This window comes from Electrona antarctica, assembly GCF_951216825.1.
Source record: "Electrona antarctica genome assembly, chromosome: 21".
In the NCBI taxonomy this organism is placed as follows: Eukaryota; Metazoa; Chordata; class Actinopteri; order Myctophiformes; family Myctophidae; genus Electrona; species Electrona antarctica.
In genome coordinates, this window is record NC_136802.1 from 16126755 (window position 1) to 16150562 (window position 23808).

The following is a 23808-nucleotide window of genomic DNA, read 5'->3' on the forward strand; positions in this document are numbered from 1 at the left end:
GCCTGGTAGCACTGTGATAATCCTGTAGTTTTCAACACATTGGAATTAGTCCACGCAACAAGTCTGCCAAACATCTACTCACATCAACTTAGAATAACAACTGTGGTTGTAATGGGTGCGTGGGTAGTTAAAAGGTGCTCAGTCATGCTGTCAGCAGCTTGAATTAATTGGACCTCCTTAACACACAATCCGTACACGCACGCACGCACGCACGCACGCACGCACGCACGCACGCACACACACAGCTCAAGTCTATGAGGACGTAGAGTAGACAATGTAAATTTAGATTATATGAATCATGAAGGTGTGTCCTCGGTAGTAATACACGTCTGATGATTAGGTGTTTAATTAATGATACTGAGCTAGGAAAACAGCTTACTCAGCAGACATGTCATAATGACCAATAGATAGTAGCCTACCTACACTGCTAGTCCTGCAAAGTCAATCAGAATACGCCTGGGGAAATCTAAACAGCGGAGGGAATGGACGCTAATAAACCTACACCTAAAACTATTTAAAACAAATTCTATCACCGTCCCAATATGAAAGACGGCCTTAAAGTACTTACATTGAGGTGAGTAAAATGCAAGCAAGCAGTGTCAAGCTAGCAGTATTATTTAACAATAGTATAGTGATGAAGTTCAGCTTAACAACTTACTTAAGCCCTATCTACCGGTATCTATAAATGAGAATGAATATCTAACAATTTTATTAAAAAGAATAATGATAATGAATGACGTGTGTTCTACCACTTGGGTCCCCCCCACACACCCAACGTTGTATGACGTGTACTACACCTACATGTGATGAATTTCACCCACTGCTTTACAGCAGTGTTGATTTTGTCGACTAAAACTAAGAGGAAAAATGTTCGTCGACTACCTTTTTCCAATGACGAAACTAAATAAAAACTAAGCTATGATGACTAAAACTCAGGCTAAATATACTACTGACAATTTCGTCAACAAATAAAAACTAGACTAAAATGTTAGGAAGGGACTAGTCACTAGTGGACAAGAGATCCAGTATAAGTAATTTTACAATTAGTTGCATGCTTAAAATAGCCAATCTACAAACTCACGTGTCGCGCTGCGGCGCGCTGTGGGCTTGTAGATCGCGTGAAGTGTAAAATGAGCCATTACGACGGCACCGCCAAAATACATTTTGTTTGACTAAATCAACTGTAGATTTAGTCGACTAAAACATTCCGGGTGACTAAAATGTGACTAAAACTAAATGAAAACTATTCAAGAGACTATGACTAAAACTAAAATCAAAATGTGGTGCCAAAAACAACACTGCTTTACAGTTACACCTGTAAAACTGGGATGTGACATGCAAAACTTGATTGACTGATTCTGTGTGGTGTCGTCTCCCTTTGCCTTGCACTCACCGAAGCTACAGTGTGGTCCACTGTAGCTGTGTCTGCAGTTACACACCTCCTCCCCAGTGGCGGTGATCATTCGACACGTTCCTTCATTCTCACAGGGGTTCACCTGGCACACTGCAGACAGACATGACATACAGACACACCAAATCAGCAAAACACCTCTACTTCAAATCGTCACTATTTGGGTGGAAAAACATGTATGACGTCCAAAGCAGTAACTTGTCAGGAAAATGGACAAAATAACGAATGTGTTCCAATGGTTCCAACATAGTTATTATTTAGTCACCAGCTCTTGTCAGTACTTTCCGTTGGTTCAATATTTATAGAAGGCACAGACACACTTCAGTTCAGTTCAGTTCAGTTCAGTTCATTTTATTTTATGGCAAAAGCACCCCAAGGGGTCTCTGTGCACTTTACAGCATTAATACATCAAATAACAAATCAAAGACACAAAACATAGCAATAAAAAACATAGTAAAACATGGTGAAATGTGCATAGCTATGGACAGCGACGGCTCCAGAAAATTGTTTTTTTTATTTAGAGGGGGGGGCTAATGAATCTTGGTTTACGTAGAAGTCAGTCAATTGGGCTTGTTTTGAGGGGGGGGGGGGGGGGGGGGGGGGCTAAGCCTCCACCAGAGGGGGGTAAAGCCGTCCCTTGCCGTCCCTGGAGCCGTCCCTGGCTATGGATCATACAGATATTAAGACAAGGCGGAACCGTAGTGCATAAAAAAAAGATGTGTTTTTAGCCTCGACTTAAAAATGTCCAGGGAGTTTGCATTTCTGACATCTCGAGGGAGAGCGTTCCAGAGACAGGGGGCACGATGTGTGAAAGCTCTGCCCCCAACCGTTTTTTTATTGTGTGTGTGACTGTGAGTTTTCCGGCATCCTGAGAGCGTAGTGGTCTTGGAGGGATGTATATATTTACTAAACTGGACATGTAAGTATGTATGTAACTTGACCACTTTCACTTTCAAAGTTTTTCAGAAAAGTGCAAAAATATCTGAAGCTCACAACACGTTGCTTTGCAGGCGCGTTATGAGCTTTACGTGACTGGTACGACAAAGTAGGGCCGTTGAAATATGGAGATACAAGGTTTCTCCTCGACAATGTTTTAATCCTTTTATTTGCATTCTAAGGTTCAGTGGCGTGCACAGACATTTAGAGGGGCAGGTGCTCAAGTGAAAAAAAGGGCACCTTGTGCAGCGTGTGGAACCGGCCGGTTGCCTTAATAGTGTGAGATTTATAGATTTTGGGACCTAAATAATATATTAGAAGCTTTTGTATCAAGAATTGATCAATGTCACCATGGTCCACATACTGTACACTGTAAAAAAAAAAGAAAGAAAAAGCTTTTTTTTTTCTTTTTCAAATGGGCACATTTGTCCAGAGGGAAAAGGGCAGGGGGTGCTCTAGCACCCCCTAGTGTCTATCTGTGCACGCCACTGCTAAGGTTTGTAATCAACCTGCTTCATCCAGCTGTTTAACGACATGAACCCTAGCATCCCTATTCTGGGGTGAACTCTCAGTAATTCTAGCAGATCTAAAAGCTCAGCGCAATACGCTGCAAAGATTTACTGTAGAGGGGAAAATGAATGATGAAGTATAAAGTAACCAATCACAGTCAATACATGTTGCAATGCAATATGTAATAATTACTGCCAACACAGACTGAACACAACTGTTATCACTTTTCTAGTCACACAATAGTGAGTAGATCAAAGCCATAACCATATGGAAACTGACACCAGCCTGCATGAGCCAGTCTCCACACCCTCTGCTCTGAGATGCTTCTGGGATTAAGAGACAAGCTCAATAATGTTAGCACTTTACAATGGCCGTATTCCAGTGTGTTAACCATACAATATGAACCCTATTCTGGATGTCATAATAGGCAAATTTACAGATTTTGACACCAGAAACAGTTTAGGCCTATATAGCAGGACTCTGTAGTGCTGAAACATTACTTTAATTGTACTTACTTTAGTACTATACATTTGTACACTTTTCAACATTCTGTCACACACGTAGATACACAGTAACAGAAGACAGATTTGCTTAGTCTGCTTCATTTCCATTTCAAGCTACGCTAGTGAATACCATGGCAAACCGCGTCGGTCCAAGGAGCATGAAAGGTACCTATAACTACTTTCCCCTTTTCTTTTCTTTTGCCAGGGAATTTTCCAAATACCCGTGAACATCCCTCTATTGAGATGAAAGCACCTGAAGGATCAATGAGGTGTGTCCCCAAACAGAATTCCTGAGTCACAGTGAGTCATATCATCTGTCTTTTCTTCTTTCACTGCAATGTTACTCGCTTGTACAAGGTTCAAGGTTATGCTTTACTGTTACATCTTGTGTACAGGTACATAAGAAGAGTAAAACTTATTTTTGTTTGGCTTCCTTCAGACAATGCAGCAGCATAGATAACATCAAACAGCAACAACCGCAAAAGTGCAAAAAAGAGCAAACAAAGAGTAAAAAAGAGTATCATATGTACACGTGCATGTTTTCCCTGTAGCTAAGGAGACTTGATCAAAGTGTGGGCAGGATTCTTCTTTGATACCCGCTGCTTCACTACCATGAGGTACTCTCGGGATCCCTGCCCTGGGGACCTTAGCCATTATGGTGGGAAGAAAATTACAAGGTTCATAGAGTTTAGGAATTGACCCGATACTAGAGGTGTGATGAGGAAGTACTTTTTAGTGTATGTTATAAGAAAGCTGCTTTTATTGTATTTGGAGTCTATTCAATCTGATAAACGAACCCCTTCATTTGAGCTGCACTTAAAAAAATAGTTTTTCTTTTTTTACAGAAAGCTCTTTGGATTTACAGTAGAACAGTTTAGAACAGTAGTTCTAAGTGCTGCGAGCTTGTACATCTGCTATTTAATGATTTAGAAGGCCTTTGTAGAATCGGCCTCAGGCCTTAATGTCGGTTAACCCGACAAAAAGGTCTTGAAAGTTAAACTCATCTCAAAGGTTTATGGAGGCGTGTAGCTTTAAAATTATTGTCCATAGAACGCCTCATCGAGTTTCACTCATTTTCCAACAAAAGGCAACAAGAGGAAACACAGACAGAGAGGGAGTGGCGCGACATAAAAAAAAGCACGTCTCACCTGTGTAGCGGACTTTCTCACACTTGGTTTCTCCTGCCACACACGTGCACTGTTCCACACTACGGAGATGAATTCTTCCCCAGGACTCTCCGATGTCATAATATCGCAGGTGTATGGTTTCGTAGCACTTCTCTGAAAATAGAGCACAGTAGCAATTCTATGACAACTGACAGGAACTGGTCAGTAGAGCATCACATTGACTGCATGACTGAACAATTTCACTATTATGGCTGATTTCCGTTCTGAAAACATCCAACATACACGATAGCTCCAATGCACAGCATGTCAGAGACCCATTTGACTCTGACTCATAGCAGACTGTTTGTTGACTTGTCTCAGCCACTGTGGGACACCATTTTTAAGATAAAATCTGTCATGTCACGTGAAGAATAGGTGGGGAAGGAAAAAGCCATTTAAGCTACCTACTCTGTTCACACAGTCTCCCAGTGAGACTCTCAGGACAGTTGCACTCAAATGACTGTTTGTGGGGAACCAGCGTGCAGATGCCACCGTTTTGGCATGGGTTCACCTGACATGGATCTGTGATCCGTCTGGATGTATGGACAAAAACTGAAAAATGAGAAGAAAAAATTAGAAAGAAAAATTATTATCCAAAAAAAATATATTCTTTCAAATTACATTTTGTGACCATTTCAGAAAAAAATAAAAAATAAAATAAAATAAGTAAATAAAAACCTACCATTTGGTTGGGAAACTTCAGGTGCACAGTATCCCCACTGCAAGTCCCGGTCAAAGTTGTGTGTGAGAGAGCACCTATATTATACAACACAGGAAACAGAAACATTCTTTAATGCTTTTAACCACATAAACCCACAATCCACCAGGGCACGCACGTACGCACGCACGCACGCACGCACGCAAGTGGCGCTGTTGAGCTTCACACTGTGCACAGGTGCATGATGGGAAGCTGAGTTTTTAGTGTAACACCAGTCTGTTTCAGCACGAGTGTCTGTCTGTACAGTTCAGTACAGTATAACAATTACAGTATAGTTCCACTGCATGCTCACTTCACACAGGTGTGATTTTTTTTTCATCCCACAATTGCGTAACCCAATTTTCTCCCTGTGCCAACCTGGGTAGAGCTACAGTACATCAGTTCCATTGACCCAAGCCAGAACACAATCGATTGATTGAACATTACAGGCTCTGAAAATACATGCAGCCTACCCAGGATAAGTGAGCACTGATCCAGAAATAAAAAGGTTGGGAACTATAGGTATGCGCATGCATAAAGTGAATGGCAGATCGAGTGGCAAAGTGAGTGACAATGTGAATTTAATGTTGTTTAATGCAATCAAATATGATTTTTTTTGTTTGGATGTATGGGCTGTCAAGTCCAGAAAGTAGTTTTTTGCCATTCCCGCATAACTTCCGGGTATGATGATGATGTCACGCGCGTACCCTCTAGACTGATCTAATGGACTGTTACAAAGTTAAATGAACACTCCGTATTTTACTGTGTAACAACAATACATTGATACAGCTTCTGTTCTTTACGAAAACATATTTTAATGACCAATGACTAATAATATATGGATGAGTCATGACTAATTTCTTATCTCCCCCCACGCACCATCCAGTCATTAAGAATGGACCAAGTAACCAGACAGAACCTCTACATCACTTATCAGACCAACATGCTGGTGCAATTATCTGAGGTTGTGATGAATCTGTGAGGTCATGACCATCAGACAGACACACACTCACTCATGCATTGCAAGCACAACCACACAAATCATCCCCCACAACAAACACGGTGCAACTTCAGCTTATGGGTGTCTGCGTAAAAAGAAAGGCCCGCCCTTCCTGTTCCTGTCGTCATCTCTATGTCACAACCCAAGAGAATGACATCATCTGTGGCACACCTTGTCAAAACTGTTGGTGGGGTTCCCCCCCCCCACGCACACACACACACACACACACACACACACACACACACACACACACACCCACACACACACACACACACACACACACACAGAGTGTGACTGCACACGCACACACACGCACAACTTCTAATGAAAACAAGCAATTTGTGGTATTAAAAAGATACCTTACGTGCTTAGATTATGACAGCCATTTATGAGCGTACAAGATAAACTATCATGCCTGTCAAAAAAGAGAGAGCATGCCCTTGCATGACATTGTACTCTAAACCACATGAACTCCAGCTTCCCTATTCTGGGATGAAAAATTGGCGAAAACAGCAGAACGGCTATTTTCTCCAAAGAGATTTGGCATAGAGCGAAAAAAAAGAAGGGGGGCTAGTACAGACCCCTGGGGGATTCCGATCAACAAAGTAGGGGTTAACAGGCAAATGGACACTAGGCATGCAAGTAATTTAGCAATGAGCAATTTGCGCAAGTCAATTAGCCCATTTATCTTGTTAACGATTGCATTATGTTTCCTGATTACACTCCAGAACAAATCCCTCAGGAGTGAGTGCTGTAATTAGGTGTAACTACCCGCCCAGTTGGATGTTGAATTGTTGACCCAGCATCCCTCAATTGTATTCCTGCTTTGTGTCTCAATATGAAACACAAAATATAGATTTATTTTCACAATCATCGGAGAGCTTGTAGATCTGCTATTTCCACAATTGTATTTATTTTAAGTTATTTGTCAGATCTTGTGTTTACAAAGCCTAAAACACAAACATTTTAATGTTCCAATGTGCATGACCATGGCCAATAACACAATTAAGTCACAATGTACACAATTAAGTAAATTAAATTAATCGCAAATATTTGAATGTCAATTATCATCAATTTTATGATCACGACAACCTGTGTGTGTGTGTGTGTGTGTGTGTGTGTGTGTGTGTGTGCGCGCGTGCGTGCGTGCATGCAAGTCTTTGGTCATACCAAAGACTGTAAAAATGGGACCCAATGCCTCCCTGCTTGGCACTCAGCATCAATGGGTTGGATTTGGGGGTCAAATCAACCAATGATTCCCGAGCGCGGCACGGCTGCTGCTCACCGCTCCTTGGCTGCGGCTCACCGCTCCGGCAAGAGATGGGTCAAATGCGGAGAACAAATTTCACTGCGGTAACGTGTGTGACAAATCGTACGACTTTTGAGTGAGTGAGTGAGTGAGTGAGTGAGTGAGTGATCTATAAGCCACAAAAGGTGTCTCTTCGAGTAAAAAACAAGTATGTAGCAATGCTGCATCTGTGTACTGTATGGGCAGTGGCTGTGTTTGTTTGTGTAACCAAAACAGTGACTGTGTGTAAGAGAGTGATGGGCAGGTAACAAGCGTCACACAGGGACTCACCAAGGTGGTGAGGATCCGGTGGTGATGCAATGGTGATGAATGCTTCCACCCTGACGAAATGGGAACGTACATTCTCTGCCCCTGAGAGTAAGCACTAGGGAGAGTAAAAGGCAAGTTTAAACTTTCTACGACCGTATACATCGATCCCCTAAAACAGCTCACTTTTTAAACTCGAAAAGAACAAAGGTGAGTTGTTTTTGGGAGTGACATGGAACATACATTACATCTGAAATCTGACATAAAAAAATTGGTAACATTTAACTTTGGAGGTTAACATATCCTTTTAGTTTTAAAATTTATTTTTTCACCCCACTCTTGTTTCTATGTCTATTTGTCTTCCCTTTCCTGAAAACAAATGATGGAGCTAGCACAAAATAAAAATATTCTCCCACTTCTTTAGTCAAGGTCTGTAAACCTGTGATGTGATATTAAAGCCGATCCTGGTAAACTCAAGACATGAAGTATGTGTAATAGAATAGCCCTCCCCACAAAACATATATCATGAGAAAGCAGGTGTCTCCACAAGCCTCAAGAGACAAAGAATCCTTTCATTTTATCACCAAAATCTGGGAACTTGCACATAATTATTCTCTATTCACAATGGAGGCCTTAGGTAGGAGTCGGAGAGAATAAATCTCCCACTTATGGCCTTCTCTAGACAGCCAAATAGTTGCTGTGTTATGAAAGGGGGTATATGGATACAGGCCAGCATAAACAATCATAGACTTATGCACTGTATTGCTGCGTCGCCAAAAGTAACAGAGTTGGTGTCAGGCTAAATGTTAAGCCACGCATATATAAATTACCAGGGCTTTTTCTTTTCTGATTAATTACCTTTCTTGCTGTCCGTGTCAGCATTTCTAGTGGTCACTGTTTCGTATCCAGGGACTATTGTTCGCTGAAATCAAGGGGGAAATAATTATTTCGCAGTGTTCTCAAGTTCAGCAAAGTTTATGGCATGCCATGCACTGCCACAGAGAGAGTATAAGGCTATAATAAATCATGCAATCCAAGGCTAGCAATTATAATGAGGTTTAAAATATTCACTTACCGTCCGTAGACTGAAAACGCAAGGAATTAAAAGTAACAGAACGTATGCCATAATGTGAATCTGCCTTGGTTATAGTCCCTGATATTATGAGCAAACTCATAAGCGTTCCTTGCCTTTATACGTCGCACTGTCTGTGTCACGTTATATCTGTCAGCTTCAAACTCCTCAGCCAGCCTTTGGTCATAGAAAACTTGGGGAAACCTGCAAGTATTATCCCGTCCCTCGCGATTTCTAAGTGTATTGAGTAAACCTGTTGCGTCATTGGACTTGACTTGTCTATCTAATACATTCTCTCTATCCTAGCTGGTGATGGTGTCTCTTCTTAACGGGTAGGTTATATCCAGCCGCCTACGTTCAACATGCATGCTCTCTTGTCTCTGGAGTGCATTCAATGCAGTCATTGCAGTGGAAATTTCAAAGAATTCAGAGGGGGCGGAATCCCTTCTTTCTTCCTCGGTCACCATGCACTCACCGGCACCGCGTGTGTTGTCAAACATTCCAGCTGTGGCATGCTGCGGCAGGAAAAGCCCTTGTCCCATACTAATAATAATAATAACCGCTCATTTTCACCGGCTGCAATAAATAAGCTCTTTCCAGATGCTCTTGTAGTAGAAATACTGCGATGGACAGCTGGCCTTTAATATCCCGTGGGGGTTCAAAGGGCCGACACCGGACGCATACCTCAAATTGACTTTCACTTTATTTTATTTTTTTTTTTTTATGGAGGGATAGACAGTAGGCTGACAGGAAATGGGGAGAGAGATGGGGGAATGACATGCAGTAAGGGAGTCGAACCCGCGGCACGCAGCCAGACTGGATTACCAGCCAAAGTGCCTGGACCGCTGAGCCACGGGCCAGGCCCTTTTTACCTTTTTAAGGTATTATTTTAATTTAAGTGCCTAAATAACTTTCTCAAAGTGGGGACCACTCCTCCAGTGGTTCCCGAGGGGGGTTCCATGGATCCCCAGCAAAATTAGGAATATTACTTTTGTCCAATGTGAGATAATGTACATAGCCTATACAAAATTAATTATGAAGGTCATATAATATAGGTTTCACTATATGCACTGTCGTGATCTCACCTCCTACAGTGTATACAGTATAGTCGGTGTAGACTTATACAGCCCATTAAATCTAACACTCATAATGGCTAAAAATAGTCCTTGTCCTTGACGTGAAAATGTTTGAGAACCACTAAATGCCATAATTGTAGTAGCCTACATGAGAAATAGAGGAGAGATGTTGAACAGTATTGGTAGAATAGGCCTAGGCCATAGTGACTTTTTGTATTTTTTTATTGCATTTTTTGTAGGCAAGGACTTCAAGTGAATTCTCGTGAAATCCACGATAATTCCCCTCAAGGACCCCTATAGGAGTCCCTACTTGGACCCCTCTTTGAAAACCACTGCCTATAAGACCCCAGGCGAATCTGGTGTGCATTTGAAGGGTAAACCACTCAACTAGATAGGTTATAACGTTAATTATTGACAATTCTGACTAACTTGGCAAACACATTTAGCTGGCCAAATATATACTAAATGGGCGAATGCTGGAATGTGACAGACTTACATAAGACATGAGGTGGATCACAGGAGATTTACATTCATTGAGTTCTTGGGGTGGCGTTAGATCCATGCCTCTGTTGTTCCAAGTAACCTACACGTTGCAATAAGGTCAACACTTATTAAAGAAAGTTTGTGGTTTCAAAAATAAGGGGTTCCATTTATTCAAATAACAGTCAACCATCTACTTTTTCATCATTTGACAATATGAGCAACCAAACAAAAAGCCATTGAAATCCACAGAAACAAGACAATATAGCCTACTTTATATACAAATTACCAGTTGTGTGTTCATTGTGAAACAAGTATGAACCAGAAAATAGAGAAATATCCAGGTAGTAAACTAAGCTGTGAGATGAGGTTCCAGAAATATGGATGTGTTCCTCTGTGGCCATTGAAAATAATGAAATAATAACACAGGTCATTAATGAAAAATTACTGTACACAAAAAACACCTTGATTTGTTCCTAATTACTGAACAATATCTAAATAAAATTACTCAGAAGTCACCCGAAATTCACAAGAGAACACCGGAATTAACAAATGTACAATATAATCAGTTAATCACCATAAAACTATTTTTTCCCTCTTTTTTCCAGATTGGAACAGCTTTGAACACCAATCTCTTGTCCCTATGTTTGTTTTTCCCTAATCTTTCTTCAAAAGACAGTGCTTTAATTGAGCTTAGAAAAGTGCAGGAGTGGCAGATGGTTCCCTTCAAACTATCGTGGCTTTATAAATGTCTGTGTTGGAGTCCATTCCCTCCGCTGGGTCGTGGCTGTTGCAGGGTATTTGAGCATTCCTCATCTTGCTCTGACACTGTCTGAGTTCGGCTGCGTACCCCTGGAAGCTTAGGCTGAGCTCAGTGTCTTCTCCCTGCGATGTACTGAGCAGCACCCCCTCCTCCAGACACACTCCCTCCACGTCCATCACCTCCTGGCCAGCGAGGCAGACAGGGGTCCCAGGCGGCGAGGCTTTTATTTGGGAGCAGCTATCAACAGTGCTAGCCTCCGTTCTTCTCTCTGTGCACAAGGGAAGATTAAAACAAAAAGGAAAAACAGAGAAGAGATTTAGTGTGATTTTTGCTACTTTTGGGGTTCCAGGAGTTTTGTTTCAGCCTTTGGGAGAATTTGTTTCTCAGTGCAAGAGAGGGAGAACACCTGCAACAACTGAAGACTTGTATGAACTCTATCATACAGATTGGAAAAATAAAGGTGTATTCATTAAATAAGTGGATGCAAATCATGCATTATTGTGCACATGATGATGAAGTGATGAACCAAGTGAGAAACTTATCAGCTGTCACAAGGCCTCTGGTCAGCTGGGCATGTCAATTTGGCAGGCCTACCCAGCATATTTTGAACCCCACATCTTTTGAAAATTCTGTTCCGTTTAGAACAGTAGATACTGAAAAACAACATCACCCATCATACCATCTACCCATTCAACAAAACCCAGAATAACCACATTTTTCACATCACCATATTTTTCAGGGCACGATGACATGGCATTAGAGTAGAGGTTTCTATAGCAGAGAAAACAGTACAAAGTCATCTTGTTATTCAGGTCAGCCACTCAACTTCCCTAAAACCAGCAGCTCAACCTCCATGAAATATATTTATTTTTTCTTGGGAGGGATGAAGAGGGGAAATCCCATTAGGAATTGCATTTATGAGTCAGTTCGGTTCATTGACTCATCTGTAGTGCCGTTTCTGTGGGTTTGCGTGAGAGGAGAGCTAGAAACTGCTGTTCCCAGATGCTGGCATCAAAGCTGAGATGAACCATAAACTTGGTACTTCTCTGCTGAACCCCATGGCCTCCTCCATTCTAAACACAGAGCCCAGAGTGACTCAAGCCCTGCACACAGCCACCTGGACTCTGCTGGCCGTGATTCACAGCTGTTGAGGACTGCTGTAAACATAGGCTGAAGCCTGAGTTCATCTTTGTCGTACACCGAAAATAGATGGTCTACTCTACTCTACACACTACAAGCTCACAACGCATCAAGGATGCCAGGCGTTGTGAGCTTGTAGATCTGTCATTTTCGGGCATGCACCACTGTTGTACGAAGGAGCATATATTAGGCATGAGTGAGTCCCCACAGCTGACCTCATACAGAGACAAAATGATGACCGTAAGTGTGTGTGCCTATAATTTGGGTGAAAACAAGGATCATGTAAATGAAGACAAATAAATTGTTATAACTATACCAAAATTAAATGGTGAGATTATGCATTTTACAACAGGCTTTCAGAAATAAATAGCTTAATTTTAGTTGGCTACCTGGCCTGCTCAGTGGTATAAAAAATGTATCCTGACACACCTAACCCTTAACATGGAAGCACAGAGCTGAGACAGACCAATATCTCCTCATAGCCAAACTGGAACAGGGTGGCTGCCAACTAACTATATGTCAAGGACCTATATCCGACAGATGGATGATCAGGCTGGCTCAGTACCCTTCAGGAGACCAGTAAAAAGAGCTGCCCTGAAGGAAAAATGAACCACTTCAAATGAGCCACTCCACCCCATAGACCGTAAAGCTCCACCCTCAGGTGGATCCTCCTGACCTGACCAAACTGTCTGCAAATCAACATGGGGTGCATTTGTGGCAGCCACTCACAGGGCAGATTCTCTGATTATTTCCCATATTGCCTTAGGCCTATGCCTTTACTCTGACCATGAACTTGAAGTAAAAAAAGAAAAAGAAAAGAATACCTTTCTTTTCTGGCTGGGAGGGATAGGCCTACACGTCTAAAGTTGTTATTGCTATGACATTATATAACCAAAGACAAAGTGATAGATATACACCATAAAACGTAATAGAGCTTGCCAAACGCTTGGCAGCTTTATTGTGTGACTTTTCCCAATTATCCCATGTCATGAAGGATTCCTTTGATCAGCACTGCAAAGGGAATAGATTTAGAATTAGGCTGTGTCATATCACCCCCTAGTGGATGTCTTTATTAGTGACAAGTAAACCCATACACAAATAGGCCTGTGGTTTTCAATCCGTTTCAATATCAAGGCCCATTATTTATTCAGCATTTGAGCCACGGACGACCATTTGATGAGACTCTCAGACCCAAAACTAAAGAATATTTAGTTGTCGTTGGATACGATTTTGTCTACAATAACGTGCTTTGGGCAAACGTTGATCAAAAATAACAGTTCTTCTACATTCTGTAGTTGTGTTACTTGTGTAGACTTCTTGTAAATGAAGTAATGCAGATGTTTGACAATAATTTATCTCTTGAGAGCGTAAATGTTATGCTCTCAAGAGTGAATTGAAAAGTGGTGAAAAATGTAAAGATCTATACTGGGTCCATTTGGTTACCAACTCTCCATAATTTAGCTAGGGACCACCTGGAACCGCCTCAAGGACCACTGGTGGTCCCCGGACCACACGGTTGAAAACCACTGGTAGGGGAGAACGGGGTAAGATGAGCCAGCGGGTAAGTTGAACCACCCCCTTTATCTAGAAAACTAGAAAACGGTGTTGCCATGTGACCTTAAATCTAGCAAGCATCCATCATTTACACCTGGCTGTGAAGTTGCGAAGCACATGGGGAAAGTAGAAAACATTATTTTACACAAAAAACAGTTTTTTGTTGTCAAAGTAAAATTTTGACACATCATGTAAAATGACTGTTATACAAAGCAAAATGTACCTAGGTCTAAAATGTAATATCATACACGTTGATGATTTGCCAATGGATAGAACCATGTGAATCATTTAGCAAATACATTGTCTGAAGTAGCTTATTCTAGTCATTGTTTTCTAAAATGGTGGCTATGGGTAAGATGAGCCAATGTCCGGGGGTAAATTGAGTCAATGGGAATCACTATTCATATTTTTTTTATTAAGTCTTTGCTACTCAAATTATACTGAATGACCTTTAATTTGCATGTACATACTCATTTAAGAGAAGTTTACAATATAGTATTAACAATATTGCAAATATAAGGTTCTGAATAACAAACTTTATTTAATTGTCTTAATATTGTTTAAATAATAAATAAACAAATAAATAAGACTATTTGCAAAAGGGAAAACTCTGTTCAAGTTCAAGTTTTTAACATTAAAATATGATGTGGTTCAACTTGCCCCTCGACTTAGATCAACTTACCCCTTACCTGGGGCAAATTGAGCCACATGACCACTTTTTTTTAAAAGGTCATATTTTCATGGCCCTTTGTCATAGATGCTTACTCATCATTTCAATTGATAGAAGACATCCTGAAATATGGGTAGATCATTAGATTTTACTGCCATCTCATTTTGCCTTGCTTCCAGGACAACTTAAGCAAAAAGTGGTCCATCTTACCCCGTTCTCCCCTATAGCCCAGCCCATAGGGTACATCGATATTAAATTATTTTTTTCCAAAATAAAAAAATCACTCCCGTGTGAAGTGAGGAGCGCTCTTATTGAATCTTTGTGTAGGACAAAAATAGCCGATTTGCTCGTCCACGGTCCACATATGATGTAAATTCTTTGTTGAATGTTCACTATAACTGCTATAGCGCCCCTCAAAAATATATAAGAATTTGGAAAATGGTCTTGTGTATATGTAAACTTACATGATTTGAACATGCATTGTACATCATTATCAGGCTTAAATGTACCCTTCATGCCCAACATGACTGGTGTTGTAGCCATTTGTAGCAAATATCAAGCTTAGCTGTTCCTTGGCACTGCATGCTTCAGCATTATTTACTAATAGGCCTACAAATGTTAGCATATTTGTTTGCAAGTATATTTATATCCTGAATTAAATTAATTGTTAGTTATTAATTGTGGGGTTCAATTAAAAAGTTAAATTAAAAAGCAGTAGGCACTATACTAAAGGAATTAAATCCATATCCATATAGCATAGCTCTGAATCCTCTGATATGAAAAAGTTATAAAATATGTCCGATTTTTATGTAGGCCTACAAGTCGACAACCAAATACAAGTTTCAATTCAGAATATTTTGACTTGACTGGCGTTACGGCGGTTACCAGCAGAGGGCAACATTGTGACAAGTACGAGTGTGAGCTTGACAAGTTTGTCTAAATAAAAATATCTTACAAAAATAGACGGATATAGGCCGAGAAACAACAGAAACAACAAGTTTAGGGTAAAAGGAGTAAAAAGAAAAAAAAAATCCCAATTACCAATGAATTTCCAAAAGTTTTCCAGAATATTTAACCCAATTTATCCCCAAAAATGGCAGTGTAGCAAATATAAAGCATAGAATATAGAATGGTAATTCCATTCCAAATTTCGTGCCACTTCTTTTGGTAGCCTACACACCACCCAGAGCCATGCAAGGCTCTGACACCACCTATCCTCCTAGGGTAGGGCATAGGATCACGCTGCAGCACGCTGTGAGCTTCTGTTCTTTTACGTTCAGTACACATTGGGCTGCAACTACTGTAAATCAATGCATATCCAAAGAGTTTTTCCAGGACATTTGATAAATTCCAGGAGACCAGGACGCTTGATAAATACCAAACCTATTTCCAGGAATTTCATGACATGTATTTTATACTTGTCCTCTACTCTTACCTTACCTGCATCTGTTTTTCATCCTTACTGCTGCTATGACAACTGAACCTCCTACGGAATCAAAAAGGTCTGTCTGTGAAGTCTGTTGATGTGTTGCATCACCTACAGGCTACAGATGATGCACAGTCGAATCCAAAGATTCATAGGCGCTATGTCTATTTTGGAGCCAATGGAGAGTGAAATTAATAATAATTAAAAAATAAAATAAACTGACAGTTTCAATCTGTCGTTCAGCCAAATTGTGGATATTGTTATGTTACCCTGATTGCCGATATTGAGAAGAAAATAATCGAGCATTGGCTACCACCAGGATAGATGCTGTAGGGACGCCTGCAGGGACATTGTGCTTCTCACAGATTGTCTTGTGTTACATGCATCACCATGCATGTTGTCTGTCTTGACCAAGCCATCCAAGTTAAAAGGTCTAATTCAGATTTTTTTCCAGCCTAAGCTGAGAGTTTGTAGTGTAAGTATAGGGTAGCTCTCTGCACAGCTATACCAAACCAGATTTGTGGGATAATACACTGAGTGGTCTCAATTAGGGCAGGGCCGGGATATATGGACAGAATCAAACATCACATTAGTATTTAGCCAAATACCCCGATATCGATATTATGACCATAATCTCCCCCCCCCCCCCCCCAAACATAATTGTGTGTTTAAAAATAGTCAATCTACTTGAAGTTCGTCTATTTTCTGTACTCTGGTTAATTATGCCATATCGCATTATATCAATATAACATATTGCCCAGCCCATATAGTCTCAAATTATGCTAAATTCTGTTTTATTTATGTCTCCATCTCTCTAGTGTTCAAAGAAGAGCCAAGCTCAACAGGGCATCCTTTCAAATTGGTTCAAAGCAAGCATGTTGTCAATTTTAATTGGGTATTTAAATACCAGGAGATTAAAGTGTTTAGCCCCAAGTGGTTGTGACAAAACTTGCGACAAGATGCACATACCAAAATCAGACACTAGTTATGTAATGTGGGAAATTATGATTTTCTTCATGCAACCCCCCCCCCCCCCCCCAAAAAAAAAATCACTGCAATTGTGTAGCATAACAAACATAGCACTGTGGTGGCACTTCTAGGATTCTGATGAAGTGTCCCATTTCATTTCAAATTTTCAATCAAACTTACCAAAAACTGTTTGAAATATTCACACACCACTATAGAATGAAGGGTAATGAATGCACAGTTGCGCACACGCACACACACACACACACACACACACACACACACACACACACACACACACACACACACACACACACAAACAGAGAGCGACATTGACGAATACATGTCACAGTAAACGTGCCCAATAAAAACTATTCACCGACCAGGTCCTTGCATGGCACAGGCACATGGCAGGGCTGTATACAAACACACTCACAAACAGTGTGAAAAGATAAAACACATACACACACACAGAGCGAAAAGTACGGTAACACCATGAAATGAGGCACACACAACACCAGAGACCCCCGACACAAAAGCTTGCAGTTGATAAGCAAATAGTGCAGAGAGAGAGAGAGAACGATAAGAGTGATTAGGTAAGAGTTACATGCAGAGGCGGAGGAGCGGGGTGGGGGGGTTGAAATCACAACGTGTAAAAAGACAGACAAGCGTGGTTTCCAATGTTGACATTTATTACATCTAAGGAAACACAGGTACAGCATTTATTGGCAATGATTATCTACAACAGGCATCTAGAGAGGGAGTGAATCACTGAGATACAAGAATGAATGGACAGTTCAACAATGTCGCCGCTTCCTAGGAGCACTTCTCCAATGCCATTTCCTCTGCCACTGCTCGTCATGCCACAGTGAGGGATGACACCTTTTAATTACTAGCAGAGAAAACATAACCTTTTTGCTGTTGCAGCAGACATTGTTGAATTGCATTTGATTAAAAAAGGTGGGATGGAGAAGAGTAAAGACAAGGAGTTGAGTTGATTTGTGAAGAGGGTTTGAGAATAATCACAAATGTTGCTTGCCTAAATAACAATTTCATGGGTCCCAGACAGTATGGTGCTCTGCTGTGCTGTGCGATAATAACTATTATTATATTATATATAATGAACTCATGTTGGTGATAATACTTGCTAATGCCAAGTGACTCATTTAAATTCTGTAGCAGGCTACAGAAACCTAACATCCACCGACTGTCTACACTACACTACTGCCAAATGGCAATCGCATAATGCATTATGCATATATTGTTAACAATATCTGCCGATCAATGACAATTATCATTCACCCAAAAATATAAAACAATGTCACTCCTATCTGCACCAGTTTATTCCCAACTGGAATAGACTGGACCCAATCATTACAAAAATGTGGTGTGGAATGAAAATTCTGTCCAAAAGAATCTGTAAGCATTTCAGTAAATATATACACAATTTACAATTAGTCTCGATTCAATTGAAATCGACCAATCACATGCTTTGCTATGTACGCTAAACAATATTCAAAAGGAGTGTCATTGACTGGTCGACAATGGGAGACTCAGTTTCGGTTTGCAATTAAAGTGCATGAAGTCAGTGTAGTATTAGAAGCTACTGTATCATTGAGGGAAAGGTCATGGCAAATGTTTCTCTCACATATTTGTACAGTACATCTCACACATCTGTACATGACATGAGTACACTCTCTCTCTCTCTCTCACACACACACACACACATGCACACACACACACACACACACACACACACACACACACACACACACACACACACATGCACACACACACACACACACACGCACACGTAGTACTACTGCATGTCACATTTAAGAAATACCTGAGCTTGACTCTCCCTCTCCACTCGCATCTTTAGATTGGGAGCAGGGTGGTGGAGGTGTAAAATTGGCTTCTGGCAGGCTGCTCTCGAGGGTCAGCAGGGGGGCTGGAGAGAGGGGCAGCAGGGTGCTATTGGGACTGCCGATGTCACCCTCCCCCACCAGGGTCAGGTCGGCGTGAATGTCCTCCTCCACAGTTCGGAGGGCCGCTCGTGTGTCTGTGGGGCGGGGGATGGGGGAGAGGTGGGCGCCAAAGGACGGGTGGCGCGGAGGAGGGGGCAGGAGTGCCCGTCTGGCACAGGTGGAGCCCAGGGAAGAGTCCAGGCTTTCTGATCGCAGGCTGGCGCTCAGTGGAGGGCGAGGGTAGGTACCGTTTTCTCGGCCCGCGCCCTGGCCTCGTTTCAGGGGGTCAGGGGTGGAGCACGCCAGGTCGGTGGAGGTGGAGACAGAGGAGGTGGGAGGGCCCAGTCGCAGAAAGTCAGGGAGCACCAGGTCTTCCTTGCACAGCAACCCACGCTGGTCGTTGGCCCGGCTGCTCTGCGCCCGGCTCAGCAGCTCAAAGAATTCTGGGAGGGGGAAGGAAAATAGACAAGACATGGTTAGCTTACAGATGCTCGCCCCCCGCTCCCAACAGGTGACTGGATGGAAGAGAAGGATTAGTAGAATTTGGCATGCAGCTTAGCAGCATCACACTTCACAGGAAAACAACCCTCTTTAAGAGACACCGTGGAGATAAATGTCAGTCCTGAGGCTAAGCAAAGCTGAGAGAAATCACCACAGCCTTATGAAAAAAAAAGAGAGGATGAAGAAAGTGTGGGGGGGTGGGTGTGGGGGGGCGGTTTACCTTCGGCTTCATCTATATTAATCTTTTTCTGCTTTCTCTTTTCCCCTGGAAGCGTTGTGTCCGATCCGCTTGCTCTGAGAGAAAGGTCCTTTCCTGACGACCTCTCATCTCCCTGCAGATGCAATGACAATGCACTCCATTAGGGGGGGGATGGGAGGGAGTGAGGTAGAACCGAAGGGAGGTATAGGTGACAGTAGCACTGTGATGAGGCCATGCAGCATGCTGCCAAGTCCCCCGCTGAGCAGGTTCCGGATTTACAGAGGCCGTCGTATGAAGATGTTCTCGCTCCATCCGTTGTCTTGGTAACTCGGTGACCTCACTGACCTTATTATTACTAGCAGCATGAAGACCAAATACGATCTTATAATAAGCATAGCCTTGTAGTGTGTGCGATGGCTAACACCCCAAGGCAAATGTGTTGGTTTTCATCACTTAACACTTAATTTCATAGTTTCAGGCGGATCTACAAGTTCACAATGTGCACCACCATCGTGACACATAGTGACCTATTTTTGGCTTTCTGGAAATGTTTTGGATCTCTAGGTATACATATACAATATTATCATCATAATATTGATATCGAGGTATTAGGTTAAAAATATTGTGACATTTGATTTTGTCCATATTTTCCAGCCCTAGTAGTGTGCTTGCAGATTGGACGTTTTCAGCAAAGAGATTTGGGGCTCTATCTTGCGCCACCCTTATCCCTTATCCCTAAACGTATTTGCTATTTTGCTATTTTTTACTATTTCGAAAAACATTTTAAAATAGTTCAACTAGCTGATCTACATCGATACATTGTGAGCTTGTAGATCGGCTATTTGAACTATTTAAAAAGGTTTTTTAAAGTAGTAAAAAATGGCAAATTAGTTTAGGGATAAGGGTTAAGGGGTGGCGCAAGATATAGCCCTTGGTGTAGAGGGGAAAAAGGAGGGGGCCAAGGACAGACCCCTGGGGGACTCCGGTCAATGAAGTATTACAGTATAAGGGTTTAGTGGTTAACAGAAGCAGCATAGCAATGGAAAAAGCACAAAACTGTTTATTTGGGCATTCTGCGAGTAGAATACGAGAAGAGAGAGGCTGTCTTCACTTTGCTTACCGTTGCTGAAAGACTCCTGGTTGGTGGGTGGCCTTTTAAGGAGCAAGACTTGGACTTGACGTCTACATGAGAGAGAGAGAGAGAGAGAGACAGAGAGGTCAGTACGTAGTTTATGTATAAACTAATCTTGACGACTCTCTAAACTAAAGGGTTCTAATGTCTTGCTGTCAATCATGTTATATGGTTGGTTATACAGTATGTGAATATGGCGTGGTACGTTGTGGGCTTGTAGATCGGCTATTTTCATTACGACGACATCAAGGCCCGCCAAAATACATTTTGTTCGACTAAATCAACTGTAGATTTACTCGACTAAAATCTTATGATATTTAGTCGACTAAAACTAGACTAACACTAAAACACTCCAGAGTCCAGGTGACTAAAATATGACTAAAACTAAATGAAGTTTTATTCCAAAGACTATGACTAAACTAAAATAGAAATTTGCTGCCAAAAACCACACTGTGGTGGTGGGGATGGCAGAACAGAACTTTGCGTAATGACTTGAACACTAGTGTCCCTATTCTGGGGTGAACATTCTGCAAAATAAAAAAAAATAAAAAAAGAGGAGATGGCCTCGTATAGAGCCCTGGGACACTTCAGTCAAATCAAATATATACGGTTTAAGTAGTTTTAGCCTTCGGCTAGTGCCGACATCAACAATGGAAGTGGAATGAGAACAAAAGAAGTGGATGCTGATTACTGAAGTCCAGATCATTTCCAGGAAATTAAATAGTCCGGCAGCCGAGGTGGACGGGTGGGAAATTTGGTATATAGTCTTTTTTATTGGCCTAATATATTGTCTATATACATACATTCATGAATCCACTTGCTGACCGGCTGTCTGTATTGGGAATCTTTTTTTATAGGGGTTTCTTGTGACCCTACCATTAACATCCTATGGCAGGCAAAAATGTCTAAAATGTCAAACTTCCCTTTTGCTTTAAGTAGCATGTGACAAACTAGGGGGTTTTCATGATTCTGAATCCATTCCAAGCATTAGTTTTGCACAAAATACACTCCTTGGGCTAAAAACTGCCATAGACGTCATGACAAATGTGATGAGGTCAGCACATTTTGGGCACATTCGTACAAGTGGCTATGGCTGCTTTTGTATTTTGTGCAAAACTAATGCTTGGAATGGATTCAGAATCATGAAAATCCCCTAGTTTGACATGCTACTTAAAAGGAAAGTTTGACATTTTTGCCTGCCATAGGACGTTAATGGTAGGGTCCTAAGAAACCCCTATAAAAAATTGCCCAATACTCACAGCCGGTCAGCAAGTGGATTCATGAATGCATGTATACTATAGACAATATTTTAGGCCAATAAAAGACTATATACCAAATTTTCCACTTTAAACAAAAGAAGCATGTTGGCTGCTGGACTACAATGTTCTCAGAAGCAGGCCAACGCCAGATCAAAGAGAAATTTTCCTCATTTTTAGAATGTGCAAGCACTTCACTGTGTCAGTAAGCTAGCTAGAGGAGAGTCGCTTCAGCTGTCCTGCTTTTGTGTTTTAGGGAAGTGGTGTCCTTGAGGGGGTTTCAGGGGGTCTCCAGGTAAATGAGTTAACATAGCATCAAAGTCAGAAACCCTACATACATCTTTTGAAAGTAGACTAAATCTAAAAAAATAAAAATAAATCACAGACGTGTGGGGACAAGATGGCGTACATTTCCCCTTCATTGTCAATGGCATTTAATGTTTGTATTGCGGAAATTTTACGTCATATTTGGCGGACATTGGACCCAATTTCTCCTTTCATTGTCGATGGCAAATATGAGACGTGTGGGGATAAGATGGCGTACATTTTCCCTTCATTGTCAATTGCATTTAATGTTTGTATTGCGGACATTTTACGTCATATTTGGCGGACATTGGACCCAATTTCTCCTTTCATTGTCGATGGCAAATATGAGACGTGTGGGGACAAGATGGCGTAAATTTTCCCTTCATTGTCAACATTGTCAATGGCATTTAATGTTTGTGTTGCGGACAAAAGCTAAAAATAGAACGATTTTGAATATTTTCCTAACATTTTAACAACACAAACCTTCCCTGGCACATAATATCTTCAGATGGGGGTCCACGGCCAATTAATTTGGGTATCTTTGAGATAAAAGGTTTGAGAACCACGGTTTTAGGGTTTCAGCCAGGTGAGCTTACCTTTCCCTGAGCTTGGGTCTGCTCGCGCCTCCAACACAACACGCAAGCCGTCCAGGCTAGATATGGGGGCGCCAAGGTCCAAAGGCTCAGTTTCTCCACTCTGAAACAATACATTTGGGATGTTAGCATGTTAGTGTGTGCTGAGCTTGATTCAACATTTCGAGTACATGGATGTGTAATCCAAGAGGCTTTTCCTGATTCATGATATGGCTTCAAGCTTTGATCCTACTGTATAATACAGCCATAATGCCTGCAAAACCCAAAGGACCAAAATAAACTGTCTGGATTTAGTGGGAGGAGGGAAGCAGCATGTTTGAAGTGTGTCGTCATCCTTAATTATAGCCCCGGCACTCCGTCTTCAGAGACTTGGTTTGAGTCATAGAGAGCTTAACCACCAAGTAGAGCTGGAAAGGGATGCGGTCGTTTCTTTCCCCTGCCCAGGACACTCCACCCTGTGGCACTGTCATACAGTACGCAAGCTAGTCCATGAACACACACAGCAGCTTCAAGCCCATTATGATACCACAGCGACCCGTGACTACTTACTATTTTGGCCACCAGATCAGCGAGGTGGAGGCCATATTTGGCCACCACGGGACGCAAGACCTCCGTGACTGGTTTGGTGGGTTTGGCTTTCAGGCCCACCGAGCGGTTAATCGGTACCAGGTCCAATCTAAAGACGGGAGGGGAAAAGACAAAATGAATGTGGGGAAGAGCATACATACAGATATGGAAAATCATAGGGATCAAATAGATCACAAAGAATGTCTGTAATCCAAACCTAAACAAGGTGCGCTTCTCCAGTCTGAGCTCTCGAGTACTGAGGGTCATGCAGTCTTGATCCAAAACCAATGGCTATGAGAAAATTAAACAAAAAACAAATCAAAGGTTGGTGTTTAGAGCAGAAATTACAACATCAAGACACT

At 41.6% G+C, this 23808-nt stretch overlaps 2 protein-coding genes across 3 annotated transcripts in view; both read right to left on the reverse strand.

Annotated features, from left to right (window-relative positions):
* hgfac (HGF activator) overlaps positions 1-10531 on the reverse strand; it is a 20206-nt gene extending 9675 nt beyond the window's left edge. Inside the window, exons 1-7 of one of the 2 annotated variants that reach the window (XM_079491605.1) lie at positions 10423-10531; positions 8637-8700; positions 7803-7896; positions 5209-5282; positions 4935-5078; positions 4509-4640; positions 1394-1504 (exon numbers count right to left, since the gene is read on the reverse strand). In XM_079491605.1, the coding sequence (XP_079347731.1) occupies positions 1394-1504; positions 4509-4640; positions 4935-5078; positions 5209-5282; positions 7803-7896; positions 8637-8700; positions 10423-10488 (685 nt within the window). In that variant the 5' untranslated portion in view covers positions 10489-10531. Of the gene's footprint in view, positions 1-1393; positions 1505-4508; positions 4641-4934; positions 5079-5208; positions 5283-7802; positions 7897-8636; positions 8701-8853; positions 9142-10422 lie in introns of those variants that run through there. The other variant, XM_079491606.1, reaches the window with a different exon arrangement.
* Positions 10532-10547: 16 nt separating this feature from the next.
* rgs12a (regulator of G protein signaling 12a) overlaps positions 10548-23808 on the reverse strand; it is a 50163-nt gene continuing 36902 nt past the window's right edge. The window contains exons 12-18 of the mRNA XM_079491604.1: positions 23664-23737; positions 23429-23555; positions 22883-22982; positions 20713-20774; positions 19614-19725; positions 18772-19335; positions 10548-11437 (exon numbers count right to left, since the gene is read on the reverse strand). Of these exons, the coding sequence (XP_079347730.1) occupies positions 11133-11437; positions 18772-19335; positions 19614-19725; positions 20713-20774; positions 22883-22982; positions 23429-23555; positions 23664-23737 (1344 nt within the window). The 3' untranslated portion in view covers positions 10548-11132. The remainder of the gene's footprint in view (positions 11438-18771; positions 19336-19613; positions 19726-20712; positions 20775-22882; positions 22983-23428; positions 23556-23663; positions 23738-23808) is intronic.